Genomic DNA, 17,516 nt, shown 5'->3' with positions numbered 1-17,516 from the left:
TCCAGATGTTGTTGGGGATGGGAACTGGAATCCAGCAACATCTGGAGGGCCAATATTTCCTATCCCTGCTTAAAGGCTATTTGTCTCCCTTTTAAAAACAAAAAAATATGTATTCTTTATTACATTTTTATCCTCTTTTTTAGCCAAGTTGCTCAGGATGTCCCTGCCTGAGCATCTGAGCTGGTTCAGGCTCCAGTGACCCCTCCCATTCCTCCAGTCTGGACTGACGTTGCACTGAGTAGCCAGGCAGACAGATCTTGAGTCTGGCCTCTCCCCACTCCCCATGGGTCATCTAGCATTCATCAACAGCACCACCACCAGTGTCTTCTTGGTTTAAACAGAATGACTCCAGCATTTTTGACTTTCTAGTTCTTAATTTTCTGCGTTTTGTTCCATCTGTTTAGGTGTTACCCAAAATGATGGCATTTTGCTATCAGATACTTACTGGGCCCAATGTTGACCCTAGGAAAAAAGATGGGGCATTACATGTGATAGGATCTCTAGCAGAGATTTTGCTGAAGGTAAGCGGATGAAGACTTGTAAGATACATGTAGTTTTGCCACCAAATATGTAGTCTTCAATGTGATTCATGAAAACCTTAATGCAGGGATCAGAATGCACATGTATATCTCTGACAGAAGGTCTGTGTAGAGCAGGAGTTGATAAGCGATTCTAAGAGAGATGAATGAAAATGGAATGAACCAAGATTTGTACAGTATGTTTTAATTAGTATTCTGGGACTACCTGGCAAGTCCTGTTGTACACAGGTATTTCATCAGAAACATGCATGGAAATGAAATTGATCTGTGGACAGTAAGGCATGGTAAGTAGCTCTAGAATGTTCATTAAAACAGACGTATCCTAGTTGTTCTGATCAATTTAAATGCCATCTTGAAAAGCAGGTGTGTGTCAGAGAGCACTTTGGTCCTCAAAACATAACTTGAAATAATCCCATGGTATGCTATTGGCCCGTAAACCAGTAGTGGCACTTGAACACGAGGACAGTCAAGCTAGACAGGGATTTAGCCTGTGCATCAACAGCCAGGTCTAACCAAAGGAGAGAGCTACAAGGAAGCCTCTTAACAAACGAGGCAATATTTCTAGTCTACATCAAAACTCCCAGGTTTTGTTTTTCACCTGGTCTTAGAAAGCTATTCTTCTCCTTTTTGCAGTCTTACTTAAGCACACGAGAAGAGCCTTGCTGGATCAGACAAAAGGCCCATCTGGTTCAGTATCTCTTAATTCATAGCAAGTCCGCATTTCTGGATACATGTACCTTCATAGGGACACATTCCCACCTGTGGCTGTAATTGGCCTGGACAGCATAACATATTTAACAGTTGGGCATTTCTGCATTTTATTGGACTTATATAATGCCAGAATATTTTCTGGAAGTGAACTTGAAGCTAGAAGCTGATTTTGGTTTATATTTGTGCAATTACTCTAGGGGAGTTAAATTTTGGGACATAATTGAATGTTGTCACATATCAAAATGGAGACTAACCTTTTTGTGGCTACTGTTAATTCCATCAGAAGAGTGTCTTCAAGGATCAAATGGAGCTGATGCTACAGAATCACATCTTTCCACTGTTCATGTCAAACCTGGGGTATTTGAGAGCAAGAGTAAGTGACCAGAGCAAGTGTATCATTCTGCGGTAACTTGCTCTTCTTATCATCATTTAGAGAGCATCTTACAGCTGATTTAAACTTGTTTGCTTTCCCAAGGGGCAATGGGGCGAGATGGCAATGGGGATGTTGTTTTGCACATTGTTACTCTTTGCTTTTTTTGTTTGCTCTTTTATTGCTGACATTCTTGCTTGCTGCCTCAGTGTCTCTCCTGAAGGTCGGGTAACTGTCTGAAGCAACATTTTCATGTAGCACAAAGGACTGTTGCCTGTGCAAAACTGTCTTAGTTATACACAAGTGTCTCTTTGGAACTTGGCCTAGGATTTTAACGGTTGTTGTTGGTAGTGGTGGTGGCTTTAATCAGGGTTGGCTGCATGCACACACACACGTTTAGTTGTCTAATGTAAGCCTCTTCAAACCATAAGATGGGGTACTAGTCTAATCAGCTGAGAACTACCAGCACACAACTAGATTCCTTAGAGAACCACAGAACTCAGTAGTTTGTTTTGCTTTCTCCCTCTTATGCTGCAGTCCTGTTGGACTCTTCATTCGTTCAGTACTTTGGAATTCCACAATGAACTCAACCTAAGGAATGCTGTTGAGCTAACAAAGAAGAGCCTGATTGACGACAAAGAGATGCCTGTCAAAGTGGAAGCTGCCATAGCACTTCAATCCTTAATAAGCCATCAGGAACGAGGTTTGATTTTGATTTTCTTTCTTTCTTTCTTTCTTTCTTTCTTTCTTTCTCTCTCTCTCTCTCTCTCTCTCTCTCTCTCTCTCTCTCTCTGCATGGACTCTGCATGAACATCCCCAGTTCAGTTCCAATGCCTAGTAGCTAAACCTCAGATTCCTTCTGTCAAAATAAATGAATATTATGATAATTCTCCTTCCCTCTGTAATGACAGACACTAGAATATAGAATATGTACCAGCCAGGAAGGGTGCATCCTCTGGAAATATTTGATTTTCCTATTAAAATAGAGTTTTAACCATGAAAACATTGTTCTCGCCCTACTGTGTATTGTTGCTGTAAAGGTGCACCCATGTATTGAGTATCTATGCTCCAATAACATCAAGGCATCTGTTGCTGCTCTATCAAGCATCCTACCATGTGGTTGTTACAGACTGAATAAATGCCCACGTAGTTCATTATTGGCCATTCATTTCCCATTCTTTGAACCTTCATTTAAATGTCAGGTATTTTGACTGCTAATTATGCAAATAGGTCTGAGATGAAGGTTAGGATTGGTGTAATAGCTGCAGATGTTACAGAACCCTGCTTTAGCAAGTCATCATATACTATCTTCTGCAAAAAAAAATTGGAGAAAGGGAGCAGGGTGGACCTGAGTGTATCTTCAAGGGAAAAGGTGCAAATTCCTCAAATGGTCTGTTTAGTTTTCTCCCTTTTTCAGCTTTCCAACATACCTCTTTTTCCTGCACCAGTGAAATAGTTCAGGAATAGAAAGCAGACAGATATGTGTACCTAAGAAGCACTGATAGATAGATAGATAGATAGATAGATAGATAGATAGATAGATAGACAGATAGATATCTATATTTTATCTTTTTGTCATTTTATCTTATCTATCTAAGGGGTCCTAATCCAGAGCTCCTTGCATCTTCATTTAGCAAATGACCCCTTCTATCTTTTTCTGTGTGCCTTTTTAGCAAAGGAATACATTAAGCCCTACATCAGGCCAGTTATGCAGGAGCTGCTGCTTGTTGTTCGGGAGACTGAGAACGATGATCTCACCAATGTAATCCAGAAGCTGATTTGTGAATACAGTCAGGAAGTAGCAACAATTGCTGTTGAAATGACACAGCACCTGGTAAGAGATAGCAGTGCTCTCATACAGAGGAAAACCTCTGATGTTTCTGGTTCCAGTTGATATTGTTGGAATCAAGAATTTATTAAGGGATGTGTAACTTCCAGCTTTGGCATTGTAAAGACCAGTCTGCATGTCTATAAAAATAAGTTTTAAACGACTTGAAGAAAATTAATTGAATGCATTTCTCATTTTATCTCAATACAAGGCAGTACATCCTGGAAACTTCCCATGTGTTTTTGCTCATACCACATTTTTTTCCAGTGGGTTAACCCTAAATATTGAAACATTTGTTATACTAATTTTTAAACTGCTTAAAAAATTATATCCTGGTTTTCAAAAACACTCAACCTGGATTGCTCTACAGTGGTACCTCAGGTTACATACGCTTCAGGTTACAGACACCACTAACCCAGAAATAGTACCTCAGGTTAAGAACTTTGCTTCAGGATGAGAACAGAAATCGCATGGCGGCGGTGTGGCGGCAGTGGAAGGCCCCATTAGCTAAAGTGGTACCTCAGGTTAAGAACAGTTTCAGGTTAAGAACGGACTTCCAGAACGAATTAAGTTCTTAACCTGAGGTACCACTGTAATTGTCTTTTCTCACATCCTACTTTGCCTCCTTTCTCTCTCTGTTGCTAAATATTACTTTGTAAGCTGCTTGGAGCAGGAACCATTCTAGGACACTACAGTGGTACCTTGGTTCTCGAACTTAATCCATTCCAGGAGTCCATTCAACTCCCAAAACTGTTTGAAAACCAAGGCTTCCGATTGGTTGCAGGAGCTTCTTGCACTCAAGCGGAAGCTGTGTCGGACATTTGGCTTCCGAAAAACGTTCGCAAACCAGAACACTTCTGGGTTTGTGGTGTTCCGGCGCCGATTTGTTCGACAACTAAGCCGTTCAAAAACCAATGTACCACTGTATAAGGTTTAGTTTAGTTTAGTTTAGTTTAGTATATGTCGCTTTGCCACAGTGAATTGTGCTCCAAGTGCCTCACAACAAGCAACTCGGTGTATCTCAGTGGTAGAGCATCTGCTTTGTATGCTTATGGTCTTGGGTTCAATCCAAGTGCCCTGCCTGAAACCCTGGAGAGCTGCTGCCAGTCAGTGTAGACAATACTGAGCTGGAAGGGCTACTGGTCTGACTTGGTATAAGACAGCTTCCTATGCTTATTATCAACATACCAAACATTTGAAACGATATGTATAATTTGTTACAAAACGTGTCAATTCAAATAAGACCTTATAAGATCAGATAAATAGGATAAATTCAACAGTACAAAGAAATAATCTATATACAGAGAAAACTCAAAGTTCAGGATGGGGGCAGGCACAGGGAAGGCTACACTACAAGTTCTAGTCTTGCATTCCAAGGGTCAAGCAGCCTGGCTAAAATGCAGTTTGGGAACTAGATAGTTCACAGCTGGCTCACTCACTAGAGGAGGGCAACATAGCCAGTGGGAAGAGCTGTGGAGGGCAGTGATGGTAAGCCCTCTTCCCCAGGCTTCCAGGTGTTCTAACTGCTAGTGCAGGACTTACTGCAAGGTGCTGTGCCCATTGATGGCTTTAATACATAATAATAATTCATAGTCTCCAAGGATGACCTAATCAGCAGGCTGCTTCTCCATTGTTTTGTGTCTTGATTTCTTTAGGCAGAGATATTTGGGAAAGTTCTCCAAAGTGAAGAATATGAAGAACTGGAGGATAAAACTGTCATGGCTATGGGGATCCTTCACACAATTGATACAATCCTTACTGTCGTGCAAGATCACAAGGAGGTGAGCCTTCTCCATCACTTGTCAACAGGTGGCGCTGTGGGCCTATTCTGCCCCACAAAACCTTTGCCTACAGCTTTCAGCCAGTCATAATTTTAAAACAGTTTTAAGTTTAGCTTTTTGTTTTAGGGCAACTGTTCATTTAAACAAAAGCATCCAGTTGTTACTTTCATGCTATATACAGTCTCTGTCTCTTCTTATTCTAGATAACTCAACAGTTGGAGAGCATTTGCTTACAGATCATTGGCCTCGTCTTGCAGAAGCACGTAATAGGTAAATTTTAAAAGCTGACCTTCTAGAAAATATTGCCAGATTATTTGTTTGTGCTTGTACTGCAGAGAACTAAAAGCCAGTCTTGAATTAGGTATTAGAATATAGTACATCCTCTTATTCCAGCCAGCCTTTGCCAATCAGGTGCTCTCCAGATGTTTTGGCCTGGATTGGTGAAGGCTGCCTTAACAACTTTTTTTCTCTGCTATCCACTTCAGTTTAGGCATAAATAAGTCACCTGTTGTGAATTTACTTTTGTTGCACATTAGATATATAGATTGCTTTCTGTAGTGCGAATTGGAAGGCCAATGGAACAACATTCAATTCAGTTCTAGACATACCTGGGGAATTGACAGTGGGGCATACAATGGGTGGATAGTATTGTAATGCCCAGGTTCAAATTGCACTAAATGTGCAGTTTTGTTTAAGCCCTGAATCAAGTCTATGCAGTACTGGTTGATAGATTCCTTACCGTCACACCTTCAGGTGAACTGGCAAGCTTGCTGTCAGTATACCGCAAGGAAGACATGATTGCAAAACATGTTTGCTGGTTAAAATTGCTGTATAAAGGATTGATAATGGTGTGAATCTTTGCAGTTTGTGTGGGATTTGCAAACTTTTATTTTCAGACCTCATCAGATCTGTGGGGGTTTCCCTTTCAGAGTTCTATGAAGAAATCCTCTCTCTAGCATACAGCTTGACGTGCCATCTTATTTCACCTCAAATGTGGCAGCTTCTGGGTGTCTTATATGAAGTATTTCAACAGGATTGCTTTGAGTACTTTGCAGGTAATGAGCTCTGTAGTGTGTTCTGAAAGGGGATTGACTGATGTTATAATAACCTGAGAGACTGGAGCAGTAGATCTGTTCAAGTAACTCGATTTGAAGTATTATGTTGGCTAGCAGTAGTTCAGGAAGCTATGATGGAGTGTATCAATTGTCAATTTGTCTCAGCTGAGTGAAAACAAGCTTGCATTGTTCCTCAGTGCTATAGATTCAGAGCTGCATGTGCACAGGATAGCCTTGTGCAGAGGGTGTGCACTTAAATTGGGCTGTGGCAATCCAGTTTCTGAGACCTATATAAACTCTGCATATTGAGTAAATTTGAACATTTCCTCCTTCCGCCATGCAGCTGGCTTCAGGGATTGCCAACACACTTCTGGCATTTCTTTGGAGCCCTAGGAACTTTGTTTCCCACCCACCCCCCTTTAAGTTATGTATGTGTTTATAGTGCTTGTTAACATGTACTATGCAAGGAAAACAACTCTACAATGCTAACCTTACTTTTGCTCTCAAGCTTAACTGTTTTGCTTGCCTCTGTCTAGATATGATGCCTCTCTTGCACAACTATGTCACTGTTGATACTGATACGTTACTGTCAAATCCCAAAAATTTAGAGATAATTTACACCATGTGTAAAAAGGTAAGTATTGCCATTGTTCATACCTTTACCAACTAAGTATCAAAAATGACTATGAAAAAGTGACCGAAAAATGTAGCACTGGGTGAAATGTAAAGGTCACAAGTAGTCCTATTTAGACCCGCATTTAAAATACATTATCGGCTTGCTTCCCTTCAGCAGACTTCAAATCCAGGATCTGAGGGTCATGCCTGCATGTTACTCTGACAGGATGAGTGTAGTCACTTATACCCACTGATTTTGGACATGGTATGGCTTTCTAAAAAAACAGGATTTTTCTGCCCACGCCATATGTTGGATCCTCTTCCAATTCTGTTACTTCTTTCACTTAGGTTCATAGCACATTAGCATGCAAGACACCTGCTTTACAACTAGAAATGATGTATATCCTACACAAAAACATATGCTAGAATACTGTGAATACTGTATTTTTGGTTTTTATGGAAGCCGCCCAGAGTGGCTGGGAAGGCCCAGCCAGATGGGCGGGATATAAATAATAAATTATTATTATTATTATTATTATTATTATTATTATTATTAATGTGTTTGTCTTTTAAATACATGGGCTGTCCCAGCAAACAGGGCAAACACTTATTCTGTTCTTGAATATTCAGTTTCGGTTGCTCTTCCTAATGTGCTTGTTCTGGGCAAAGTCCCACAGAGGATTAGTAGAATTGCCTTTCTCTAGTAGAGGGCCATGCTTTGGCTCAGTTTGCTTGAGCAACATGGAGCTTTTTGCTCTGCCATGCATCCTCTTTGCTTTTAGCATGCCGAGGTCTGAACACTTGAGGTAGGTCTGCTGGGATTGACAGCTGTGCGTTGCGTGCAGGCCTTTTAGCCTATTCTAGCTCTATGAATCTGACAGTGAGACTTGAAAACAGAATAACAGATGCGAGCTCTCTTGCTTTTTGCTCACTGAGCCTGTTGAGCATAATGTTTTGAGAACTCTTAATTCACATACGGATTCAGACCACAATGTTCAGGATTCTACCCTGTTTTTGAAGGCTGGGGATCAATTTCAGTTAGTGCCACTTAACTCCATGGAAAGGAATAAAAGTGCCAATACTAAGACTCCCATTATGGGAACACCTAAAAATCGTTACCTTTCAGATTTATTCTTTATCCCTTATTTCTGTGTAAGCTCGTGTGATTAGCACCTCTGTTTTTTGTCTGCTCTTCTCTTGTTATCCAGTTACGTTGGATGCCTTGCTGATTATTCAGATAAGAGGTCATACTGTATTGGAAAATATGTTTCTCGGATATGACATGAATGGTTCCAAACAGTTTCCATTTACACCCTGAGCAAACATGTCCTGTTTGGGCATGTTTAGTGTCAACTGTCTTCTCAGTAATTTGTTCATGGTTTTGTTGCTAGGTATTAACTGGTGATGCAGGAGAAGATGCTGAATGCCATGCAGCCAAGCTCTTAGAGGTCATTATTCTGCAGTGCAAAGGGAGGGGTATTGACCAGGTAATCATAGAATCATAGAGTGGCATACAGTTTTTCCTTTGCTGATGATCATTAGATGGAACTAGCTTGAAGATAGGTCTAGTCTGTGCTTGGAGGAATGGTCTGTTTGGCCTAGGTAATTTTTATACTGTAGTGCTGGGCTAGGTGTCACTTTGATTCAGCATGACAGATGGGGCAAAACATGGCTACCTTGGCAAGGAATTCCACAGTCTAGACACAATCACTGAGAAGGCCCCTTCTCCAGTCCCAAGAGGGCCTCCACGGAATACCTTAGTAAGCAAGCATGCCTTAGTAAGCAAGCTTGAATTCTACTCAGTATTGATCCAGAGCAGTATTCCAACTGTTAGCAGAGTAAAAATTTAAACATGTTGCAGGATTCCAAAAAATAGACCAGAGGCCATTAATATTTCATCCAGCAGAGCTTTACTGCTGCTGAAGGCAAATGAGCATAATGGTCACAAATCCAATACATTCAGGATTGGCACTGTCCATAAGAAATCCAGTTGCACCAGACTTAGGTAACTTAAACACAATAACTTATAATAAGACTAAACCTTAACACTAAACATACTATATACAGAGCACCACACCAGGAAGAAAGAGAGATAGAAAAGAGTGAAACCCAGGCCCCTTCTGGCTTTATTATTTTAGTCAGCATGATCTTGACAGGAAGAGATAACAGGACCTGTTTAAACCAGCTGTACTCAGCTTCCCAAACATCAGGAATCTTCTGCTTGTTTCTTTCACACAGAGAGGCTTCCAGAACCCTCTTGAATTAATTAGAATAGGAAAGATCTCTACACATCAGATCAATACTTTCTGTACCAAGAAATGTAAACTGACAGGCAGTCTTTTAGATATCCCAGTCCCAAACCATAAAGGCTTTTCAAGGTCACCACCAGCCCTTTTGCCAGTCTGTTCCTTCAGTCAGACGGCCACCTGCTGCCCATTGCTCTGGGTAGGGAGGGTGAAAGGGGTGTGAGCTGCATGGGAACCTTGTGCATTGCCACCTTTTCTTGTTGGCAGCTGACAAAACTGGGCCAGAGGAGAACAGCAGGGATGTTGAGGGGGCGAAGTAGGGTCATGGTGGGATGCCAAAGGAGAATAGAAAAAAGGAGGAAATCTGGGGAAGCAGATAAAGGAAAAGGTTGAACAAGGGGTTGGGGGAGGTTGGAGGCTTCCCCTCCAAAGCACCCTTCATCTATCATAGGATCATACCTTTGACCGCCAGGTGTAGCTGAACTCCATAGCCCCCACAAGCATGGCCAATGGGTGTTCCCCACACCTATTCTATCAAATTGAGAAGTTACAATCTGATGGTGAGAATTTAACCACCAGATGGCGCTCCGGGTGCTTAAAAATATTTCAATTAAAAATTGCCTCTGCTTCTCTGGCCTTCTGCTTCCAAAATTGATCGCCAACGTTCTGGCAGTAGCTCTTCTGCTTTGTACATTACACAAGTATTTGGTGGTATCATTCAGCTGGTGGTTAGGTGGGACTCATATATGACGGGCTACAAGCTATCTCAGAGAAGTGACCGGTATAAATTATGCATATTTAGCAGAGTTGCATATTTTCCCCTTATTTTGCATACCCCCAGGGAACAACAAAGAACTTCATAGGGTAGCGAAGCTTTGCTTCCTGACAACTGGAAATCTTGTTCAGCAGTTTCTTTGGCTTTCTGAGATTTCATCAGGCATAGTTCCCATTTCTTCAGTAATTGCAGGACTGAAAAACAGGCCTTTAAAAAGAAAGAGCTGAGATTCTTAGGAAGCAGTATTCTAAAGCCAGTATCTTATTATATGGTTTTATAACATAATTTCCCCTTCAAAGTCACATAAGGAATTGTGTGCTGTATAGTTGCATGCTTGTGAGGTAGCAGTGGGGAAACCTGTGGCCCTCCAGGTGTTGCTGGGATCCAGTTCTCATCAGCCGCAGCCAGCATGATCAATGGTCAGAGGTGATGGGAACTGTGATCCAGCATAATCAGGAGGGCCACAGGTTCCCTGACCCTTTTTCTAAGGAAAGGTAATTCTAATTGTAAGTTAAAGCCTTTTAATGCCTGGAACTTTCTCTGAACATATTTCATTTCTCCACTTTCCCTTTGCTTCCTCTACCCCATGTCTCTCTTGTTTTTCTATCCTCAGTGCATCCCGCTCTTTGTAGAAGCTGTCCTAGAGCGCTTAACGCGAGGGGTTAAAACCAGCGAGCTCCGCACCATGTGTCTCCAGGTGGCCATTGCAGCCCTTTACTACAACCCTGATCTCCTTTTGCACACTTTAGAGAACATCAGATTTCCTCACAACCCAGAGCCCATCACTGCACAGTTCATAAACCAGTGGATGAATGATACAGATTGTTTCCTTGGGTAGGTGTCTGGTGGTTTTCTTTTTTCTTTTTTTAAAGCTTAGGGCTTCTTGGAAAGCGACTTTTGACTTTGGTTTGCGTAGAGGGTCCAGGAAAATATCAAAACCTTTGTGGAGGGAGGATTTTCCTTGACCTTCCCCAGCAACTGCAGCTCCAAATTGTACTCTGAAATATTTTTCACAACAAAGAAAATCTATTTGGCTTATTTTTTAAAAAATAACATCATTTCCTCCAATTGTTTTGTTTTATACACACACACACTTTAGCTCCGTTGTGTTAAGAAAACTCCACATCAGCCATAAAAATCCTCAGAAATTACTAACTGGCAAGAAGAAAAAATACTAGCCATGCTATGTTTGCTTGGTATAGATGATATAGATATAGATATAGATATAGATATCTAAGATGGTTCCCAAAGCAGCTTACAATGAAAATCCATACCAAAGTGCAATTATAATTAGGGATATGTTACTGGTAGGTAGCCATGTTGGTCTGCCGTAGTCGAAACAAAATTAAAAAATTCCTTCCAGTAGTACCTTAGAGACCAACTAAGTTTGTCATTGGTATGAGCTGAAGAAGTGTGCATGCACATGAAAGCTCATACCAACTTAGTTGGTCTCTTAAGGTGCTACTGGAAGGAATTTTTTAATTTTGTTTCAATTAGGGATATGTCACTGTGCAGAAGAGGGAAGTTGCTTTTAGCCTCTGGCTGTTGGTGGTATCATCTTGATTCCAGGCTGTTCTTTCCAGGGAACATACAGGCAGGCTTGGTTGCTGGCTGATAGTAAAGGTGATCACCCGCTCAGCTCCCCGCAACATCTTCTAATAGTGCCTGATTGAGTGTGGTGGGGGTATTTCAGGCAAACCTCCCAAATGAGAAAGGTAAAGTTATCTGTGGGGAAATGATCAGTGGGGGCAATTGCAGTGGAGGTTTTACTGTTCTTTAAAATTGGCAGCTTTTTAAAGAAAAAGAGTGAGATGTCCCATCCCCATAGTTGAAAGCCGATTCCTTTTAAAACCATTTTGGATACACCACCCCCCCACAACAAACAGCTTCCATACACCAATTTACCACTTGCAAATGAGGTGGCAAATTGTAAGTTCCCTCCCCTCATCCCGAAATCATTTTTTGGGGGTTGAATCTCACCCCTGAAGTGAAAGTGAAACAGCAGCCTCCAATTCACCATTTGCAAATGGCTTTTTGACCCCCCCCCAAAAAAAATCATAGGCTTTAAGAAGCTCATGTCTTCCCTCTCAGTGCATGTAGCGTGTGCCTCCCAATTCTGTATTAATGGGTGTATAGAAGTCATTTGCTGTATATAGAGTCCGGAGTTTTAAAATGTTGTGCTCCCCACATGCAGCATCTGTGTGAGTAAGGGATTTTTCACAACCTGTGCATGGCAACATTTATACTGAGCTGTAGATTTCTTAACAATAAGGAATTTCAGATCATACTTGAATCTGTTGTGTTGCTGAATTTTGCTGTGTTCGGAAGTCATTTTCTGTGGACAATTACGATGAACAGTAACAGACAGTTGTCCTTTAAGGCTGAGGAGGAAACATTTAACAAGAACCGGAAGCCATTTACTGTGGCTGTCTTGACATCTTGTAATATTCGTTCTTGTCTTGGAGTCGATGTTATGTAACTGCAAAGAATTACAGTGTCTCATAAATGCAGTTTTAACATGACATTTACTGCTCTAGTGAGTGCATTGTAAAAGGGCTTTATTACATTCTGTGGTTAGGGGAGCTATCCAGCTTTCAAAGGTGCATCAGCGGCAGAATGTAACTCTTTAGTATATATTTTAAAATAAAAAGGCTTTTTGTCCTGTTGTGCCAATTAAAAAACAGAAGACTCTTCATTCAGTTTTTTGCTTCTAAGACTTTTTCCCTTAGGCGATGGTTACATCATGACCAATTTATCTATGCCAAGGGGCAAGAGTGGACAACTTATTTGGCACTAAGGGCCTAGTTTTTGCCATCATATTCTTCATCTCATTATAAAGATCAGAAACTTTTTTTAAAATTTAAAACTGAGAATTCCTGGAATTCAACAAATATCCAAGACCAGAAGACCTTGGCTTAGCTAGCAAATGCAGACAGTGGCTAATTCTGCATTTGAACCTCTTGTACCTTCTGCATTCTATACTGCTGCCACCTTTTGTTTAGGAAGGAAGCTATGTTCCTGCACTGCATGGGGCTGGACTAGATGACCCTCGTGTTCCCTTCCAACTCCACAATTCTAGGATTCTAAGAACTTATACTGAGTCTGTTGGTCCATCTAGCTCACTACTGTCTACACTGACAGTCAGCATAAACATTACTGAACTAGATGGACCAATGGTCTAAGCACCTTCCTGTGTTCCTGTTTTATTTTAAATATTATTGTTTTAGTGCTTTGGTGTTTGTCCCCTTTGGTTCCTTTGGTAGACTGGGTGGGACATAAATTTAATAAATAATACAAATAACGACGATGGGGATTTTCTAGTCCAGCCACATCTGGTGGAGGGCCACAGGTTCCCTATTCTTCTTCTATAGAAAGGTCTCCTAAAGAAGGGAGACCAAAGACATGGATATTTCATGCTATGCTCATTCAAACCTTGCAAGCTTGAAGCTCTCTCAGTTCCTGTTCTGTGATCTCCCTCTCACTAAAGGCCCATTTTGAGTTACCCTCATGGTCTTGAAAATATATTTCCGCCTCCACAGTGAATCCTCTTGTGAGTTACTTGAAGGATATTCTTAACAATTTTGTTTCTTAAAAAATATGTTGAGCCCAGTTGCAGCATTAATTTAAGGTAGAGGCACATGCTTTGAATACTGATAACACTTTTCAATAAAAGGAGCATCCCAAGTCTTTGAGGTAAAAAAATCTCTCTCCCCCCCCCCCCCGCCCTCTCCCTTCTCCCCGCCAAATATTTCACTGTTTATTGCTCCTATTTGCAGTGGTCCGTCTGCCAATTTTCATTCCGTATGAGAGTGCTCTTCAGCCCAATTGAGATTAATTTTTCTGTCAGATTTATAGTTGGTCCCATGTCATTATAATTCTCCAGAGGGCAGGGCATCTGCTTCATTAGTAACCGCATGTGTTTGTTTAGCAGCGGACTCTTTGCAAATTATTATTCTTGGGCGGGGGGAACTTTGGATAATAACTGGCTATGCCGTTTTACAGGGACGTAACAGCACTTCTGTGCCCAGGAAAGACTCTAAAATCTGTGCCACGTTTTTTCATTCCATTTTGTGTGTGTACAGCCTTTTCAGTTCTTTTCAAATCGTATTATTTTGCGTTATTTCAAACCATAAATGGTCTCTTTTGTTAGTGTCAGGGGCCACATGATAGGACCACCTTGGACACCTTTGGATAAAAGGCGGAGTATGCACTTAGTAAAATAATTTAACATGTTTAAATGATGAGCAGGGTGGGCTGACCCATGAGGCAAGGTGAGGCAATTGCCTCGGGTGGAAGGAATGCTTTGCACCACTGCTGCTGCCCCTGCCCCAGTGGCAGCAACAGCTGTGGTGAGCTCCTTGGTGGCACAAATTGCTCCCTCCTCAGCACCCCCACTCCAGTGCCAGCTCTACAGCGGCTTCTTGGAGAATATAAGGCACTGCTGGTCTCCTCCTACCCTTGTTCCCATTGAAGAACTTCACTCACCCCTTCTTCCCTGGAGGGGGACAGCATTTTGTGGTTTGCCTCAGGTGTCAAAATGACAATAATGAATTTCCCACACAGTCAAAAGAATAAACAAGACTTCTTTTTCCTCAAACCCTGCTCTGCCCTCCTACTCCAAACAGGTGACTGCACATTGTCACCCTCCTCTGACTGTTTGCTTGTTTCTATGTGGTGACCAATACGTAGACCCCCTGTCGTGCCGTTCTGCAGCATGAAAATTTAAATGCATGATGTAAATGAGATACTTAATTGGAGTTCTACTATGGCTGCCACTTCGATTCTTTTGGCTGATGTTTGGGGTTTTCTTCTTCTAGCTCCCGTCTGAATTTTGCTTCAGGAATTTCTGCATCTGGTGAATTTTTAAATACACAATTAAAAATTATGTTCGTTCCCTTTTTTTGATAAAATTATTAACTTCACGATGTAAAATTATAAGACTGGGCTGGAGGAGAAAAGTGGAATGTGAATTAAAAGGCAACCCCCCCCCCCCCGGAAACCCCGGGAGCGATCCGTAAGAGCGCCGGGAGAGGAGAAATAGAGGTTTTGACAGCTGTCAAAGGAGCTGTCAAAGCGGAAGAACAAAAAGAGAACTTTGTTACGAGGACTTTGCTGGTCACATTTGTTACAAATTGGATATAAATTGTTTAAAACAAGGAATAATAAGTTACTTTGACTGTTGGGTGTGATCGGGAAGGAAACTGAGTTACTATAATCCCTCTAGAGGAGCTGTGGGACACTACAAGTATTGTTGGCATTGAATTTGAATAGGACTTTTTATCTCCTGGGAAACTGCAGAAATGGAACACTATTTTGTCTACAGAGGTCTACACACTAAAGGAGACAATAGATTTATCTATTGAAGAATGGAAGGGACTTGACGTAATGTTTTGTTCCTGAATAACAAAGCCTCTGCAGAGGAATTAGAAGCTTTTTGGAATTAGAACATTTGTGCAGGAGAGCAGGAAAAAAAAAAAAAGAGGAGGAGAGAGAACAACAAGAACAACAAGACTGTGGTTTAGATGTGGGAGCTCCAGGATGACAGTAGATATTGACGAACATTGGGAACGCAACCGGGAAAGGGGGGAGGGAAATTTGGAATCCAAAGGGTGTTAAATTACATTTTATTCTTTTTTCTATTTTTCTGTTTATTTCAATCTGTATTGCATATTAAAGAGGGGAACTCGTGGAAGGGAACAGGTCGATTTTAGGGGATGGGAAAATATTTTTTAAATTGGGTCAATGATAAATAATTTTAAAATTTGGGGTAAGAATTTGTTGAATCTATTTGAAAGAATTGGAATACAAGAGGGGGAGGGGAGGGGAAGTCCTGGAAAGATGCCAATGAAAATTAGGTTTTAAATCTGGATGTTTTTCTTTTTCTGTTATATTTGAAAATCTTTAACAAATATTATTTAAAAATAAATAAATAAAAGTTATGTTCGTTCCCGTTAAACAGTTTCTATAAAAAAAGAAAGGAAAAGCAGTATTGGGCCTATGTAAGGGAAGCATCCTCGTATGGGTTGTCCTCATCTACTACTCAAGACAGGGAAGCCTCTTTCAGAGAGCCTATTTGGTTGTTATGCTGCCACCTCTGAGAGTGCTTGGGAACCAGAGCAGAGCCTCCCAGGCTGCTCTGATAGTAATCCTCAGCCTTTGATAGCTGAGATGTGTTTTTATACACATCTCTGTTTTCTGATTTAAATTGTATTGGTTTCTTGTTTAATTTATTTTACCTGGTTTTAAATTGTGCGACTATAAATAGTTGTAACATGGTCTGAGATCTCATCGTGAAGGGCGTTTAAATAAACCTGTAATAAATAAAAATGGGAGATTCTCACTCATTTGTGTGTATGTGTGTTTAGCCTCCATGATAGGAAGATGTGCATCCTAGGGCTGAGCATTTTGATGGGGCTGCCCAACCGACCTCCCGCAGTAGATGCCGTGGCTGCTCAGATTGTTCCGTCGGTCCTCCTTCTGTTCCTGGGACTGAAACAATTGTGTGCCACCAGGCAGCATACGGAACATGAAGAACATGCTAAATCTGAAAAGAATGATGCAGAAGATAATGGTAAAATAATTAATATACATGTGTGCATTTCAGTGGAGAGGGCAGGGGATGGTTGCTATAGCAATACTGTTTCATCAGCTATCATTTTTCTATTTGTTACTAGCAAAAATACCTGTCATAATGTCTTTCAGCTTCCTTGAGAGGGAGGGACTGCATATTTCAAAAAATTCAGAAGTACTTTATATTCCCATATTGCGTTGCTGAATAACCCTCTCTGAGAATTGGGCCACCTCCTAGAAGGATGATGGTCAGCAGTTTAATTTTTGCCTGAGTGTAGTGCTTTCCTTATTCTACATAGGTGAATTGCAACCGCTCATTTATGGGACAGCACTGGGGCCAGTTGTTCAGGAAATTTAGAATATTTTTTGCTCCCCCCCCCATTAAATCCTGAATATATTGTGACATGCCTTCTATTTTTTAACAGAAGAGATTCCAAGTGATGAAGAGGAGGCCAATGAAGTCAGCCAGGAGATGCAGGAAAACCATACAGGTGGTGGCGGTGATGCAGGAGATGATGATGAAGATGATGACGATGACTGGGATGATGATGCACTGGAAGAAACTGCTTTAGAAGGTTTCGGCACCCCTATCGACCTGGATGATGGTGTGGATGAATACCAGTTCTTTACACAGGCACTACTAGGTACATTCATCTGAAACCTAGAGCAATAGCAACAAAATCCACAAATATCTTCTGTCTTCTCCAAGGCTACAAAATCTTTGTCAGATTCATTGTTATCTTTGGAGCACAACATTCAGTCAGCTCATTGGCCAACTTTCAGTCCAAAACATGCACTCTGTATTCTACAAGGATTCTGTGAAACTCTAGTTGAACAGAAGATAGAGGAACCCTGCTAAGCTGGAAAACTCTTTGTTTTCTTCTTGCATTTCAGAAAGAGAATCGCAATCTCAAGCTGTTTTTCTGGGAAGGGCTAGCATAGCCTAACCCTGATTTTATTAGCATAGCCTAACTCATAAATAGCATAGCCTAACTCTCCCATCATCAGAAGGATCATAGTCAAGTG

General features: G+C 41.2%; 1 protein-coding gene across 6 annotated transcripts in view; it reads left to right on the top strand.

Annotated features, from left to right (window-relative positions):
- Positions 1 to 17,516, top strand: part of IPO8 (importin 8) — a 38,375-nt gene that overhangs the window by 14,620 nt on the left and 6,239 nt on the right. For 4 of the 6 annotated variants that reach the window (XR_013842786.1, XM_079992281.1, XM_079992282.1 and 1 more), the window contains exons 12-23: positions 405 to 521; positions 1,534 to 1,623; positions 2,158 to 2,323; positions 3,294 to 3,454; positions 5,104 to 5,229; positions 5,433 to 5,499; positions 6,126 to 6,284; positions 6,821 to 6,918; positions 8,291 to 8,386; positions 10,534 to 10,754; positions 16,286 to 16,491; positions 16,916 to 17,134. Coding sequence is in view for 5 of the 6 variants with exons in the window: in XM_079992281.1 (XP_079848407.1) it covers positions 405 to 521; positions 1,534 to 1,623; positions 2,158 to 2,323; positions 3,294 to 3,454; positions 5,104 to 5,229; positions 5,433 to 5,499; positions 6,126 to 6,284; positions 6,821 to 6,918; positions 8,291 to 8,386; positions 10,534 to 10,754; positions 16,286 to 16,491; positions 16,916 to 17,134 (1,726 nt within the window). In the remaining variant the exon portion in view is untranslated. The remainder of the gene's footprint in view (positions 1 to 404; positions 522 to 1,533; positions 1,624 to 2,157; positions 2,324 to 3,293; positions 3,455 to 5,103; positions 5,230 to 5,432; positions 5,500 to 6,125; positions 6,285 to 6,820; positions 6,919 to 8,290; positions 8,387 to 10,533; positions 10,755 to 16,285; positions 16,492 to 16,915; positions 17,135 to 17,516) is intronic. The other 2 variants (XM_079992283.1, XM_079992284.1) reach the window with 1 other exon arrangement.

The sequence above is a fragment of the Podarcis cretensis genome (genome assembly GCF_951804945.1).
Source record: "Podarcis cretensis genome assembly, chromosome: 10".
NCBI lineage: Eukaryota > Metazoa > Chordata > Lepidosauria > Squamata > Lacertidae > Podarcis > Podarcis cretensis.
Note: the sequence above shows the minus strand (reverse complement) of the source record. Positions and strands in the feature narration are given on the sequence as shown.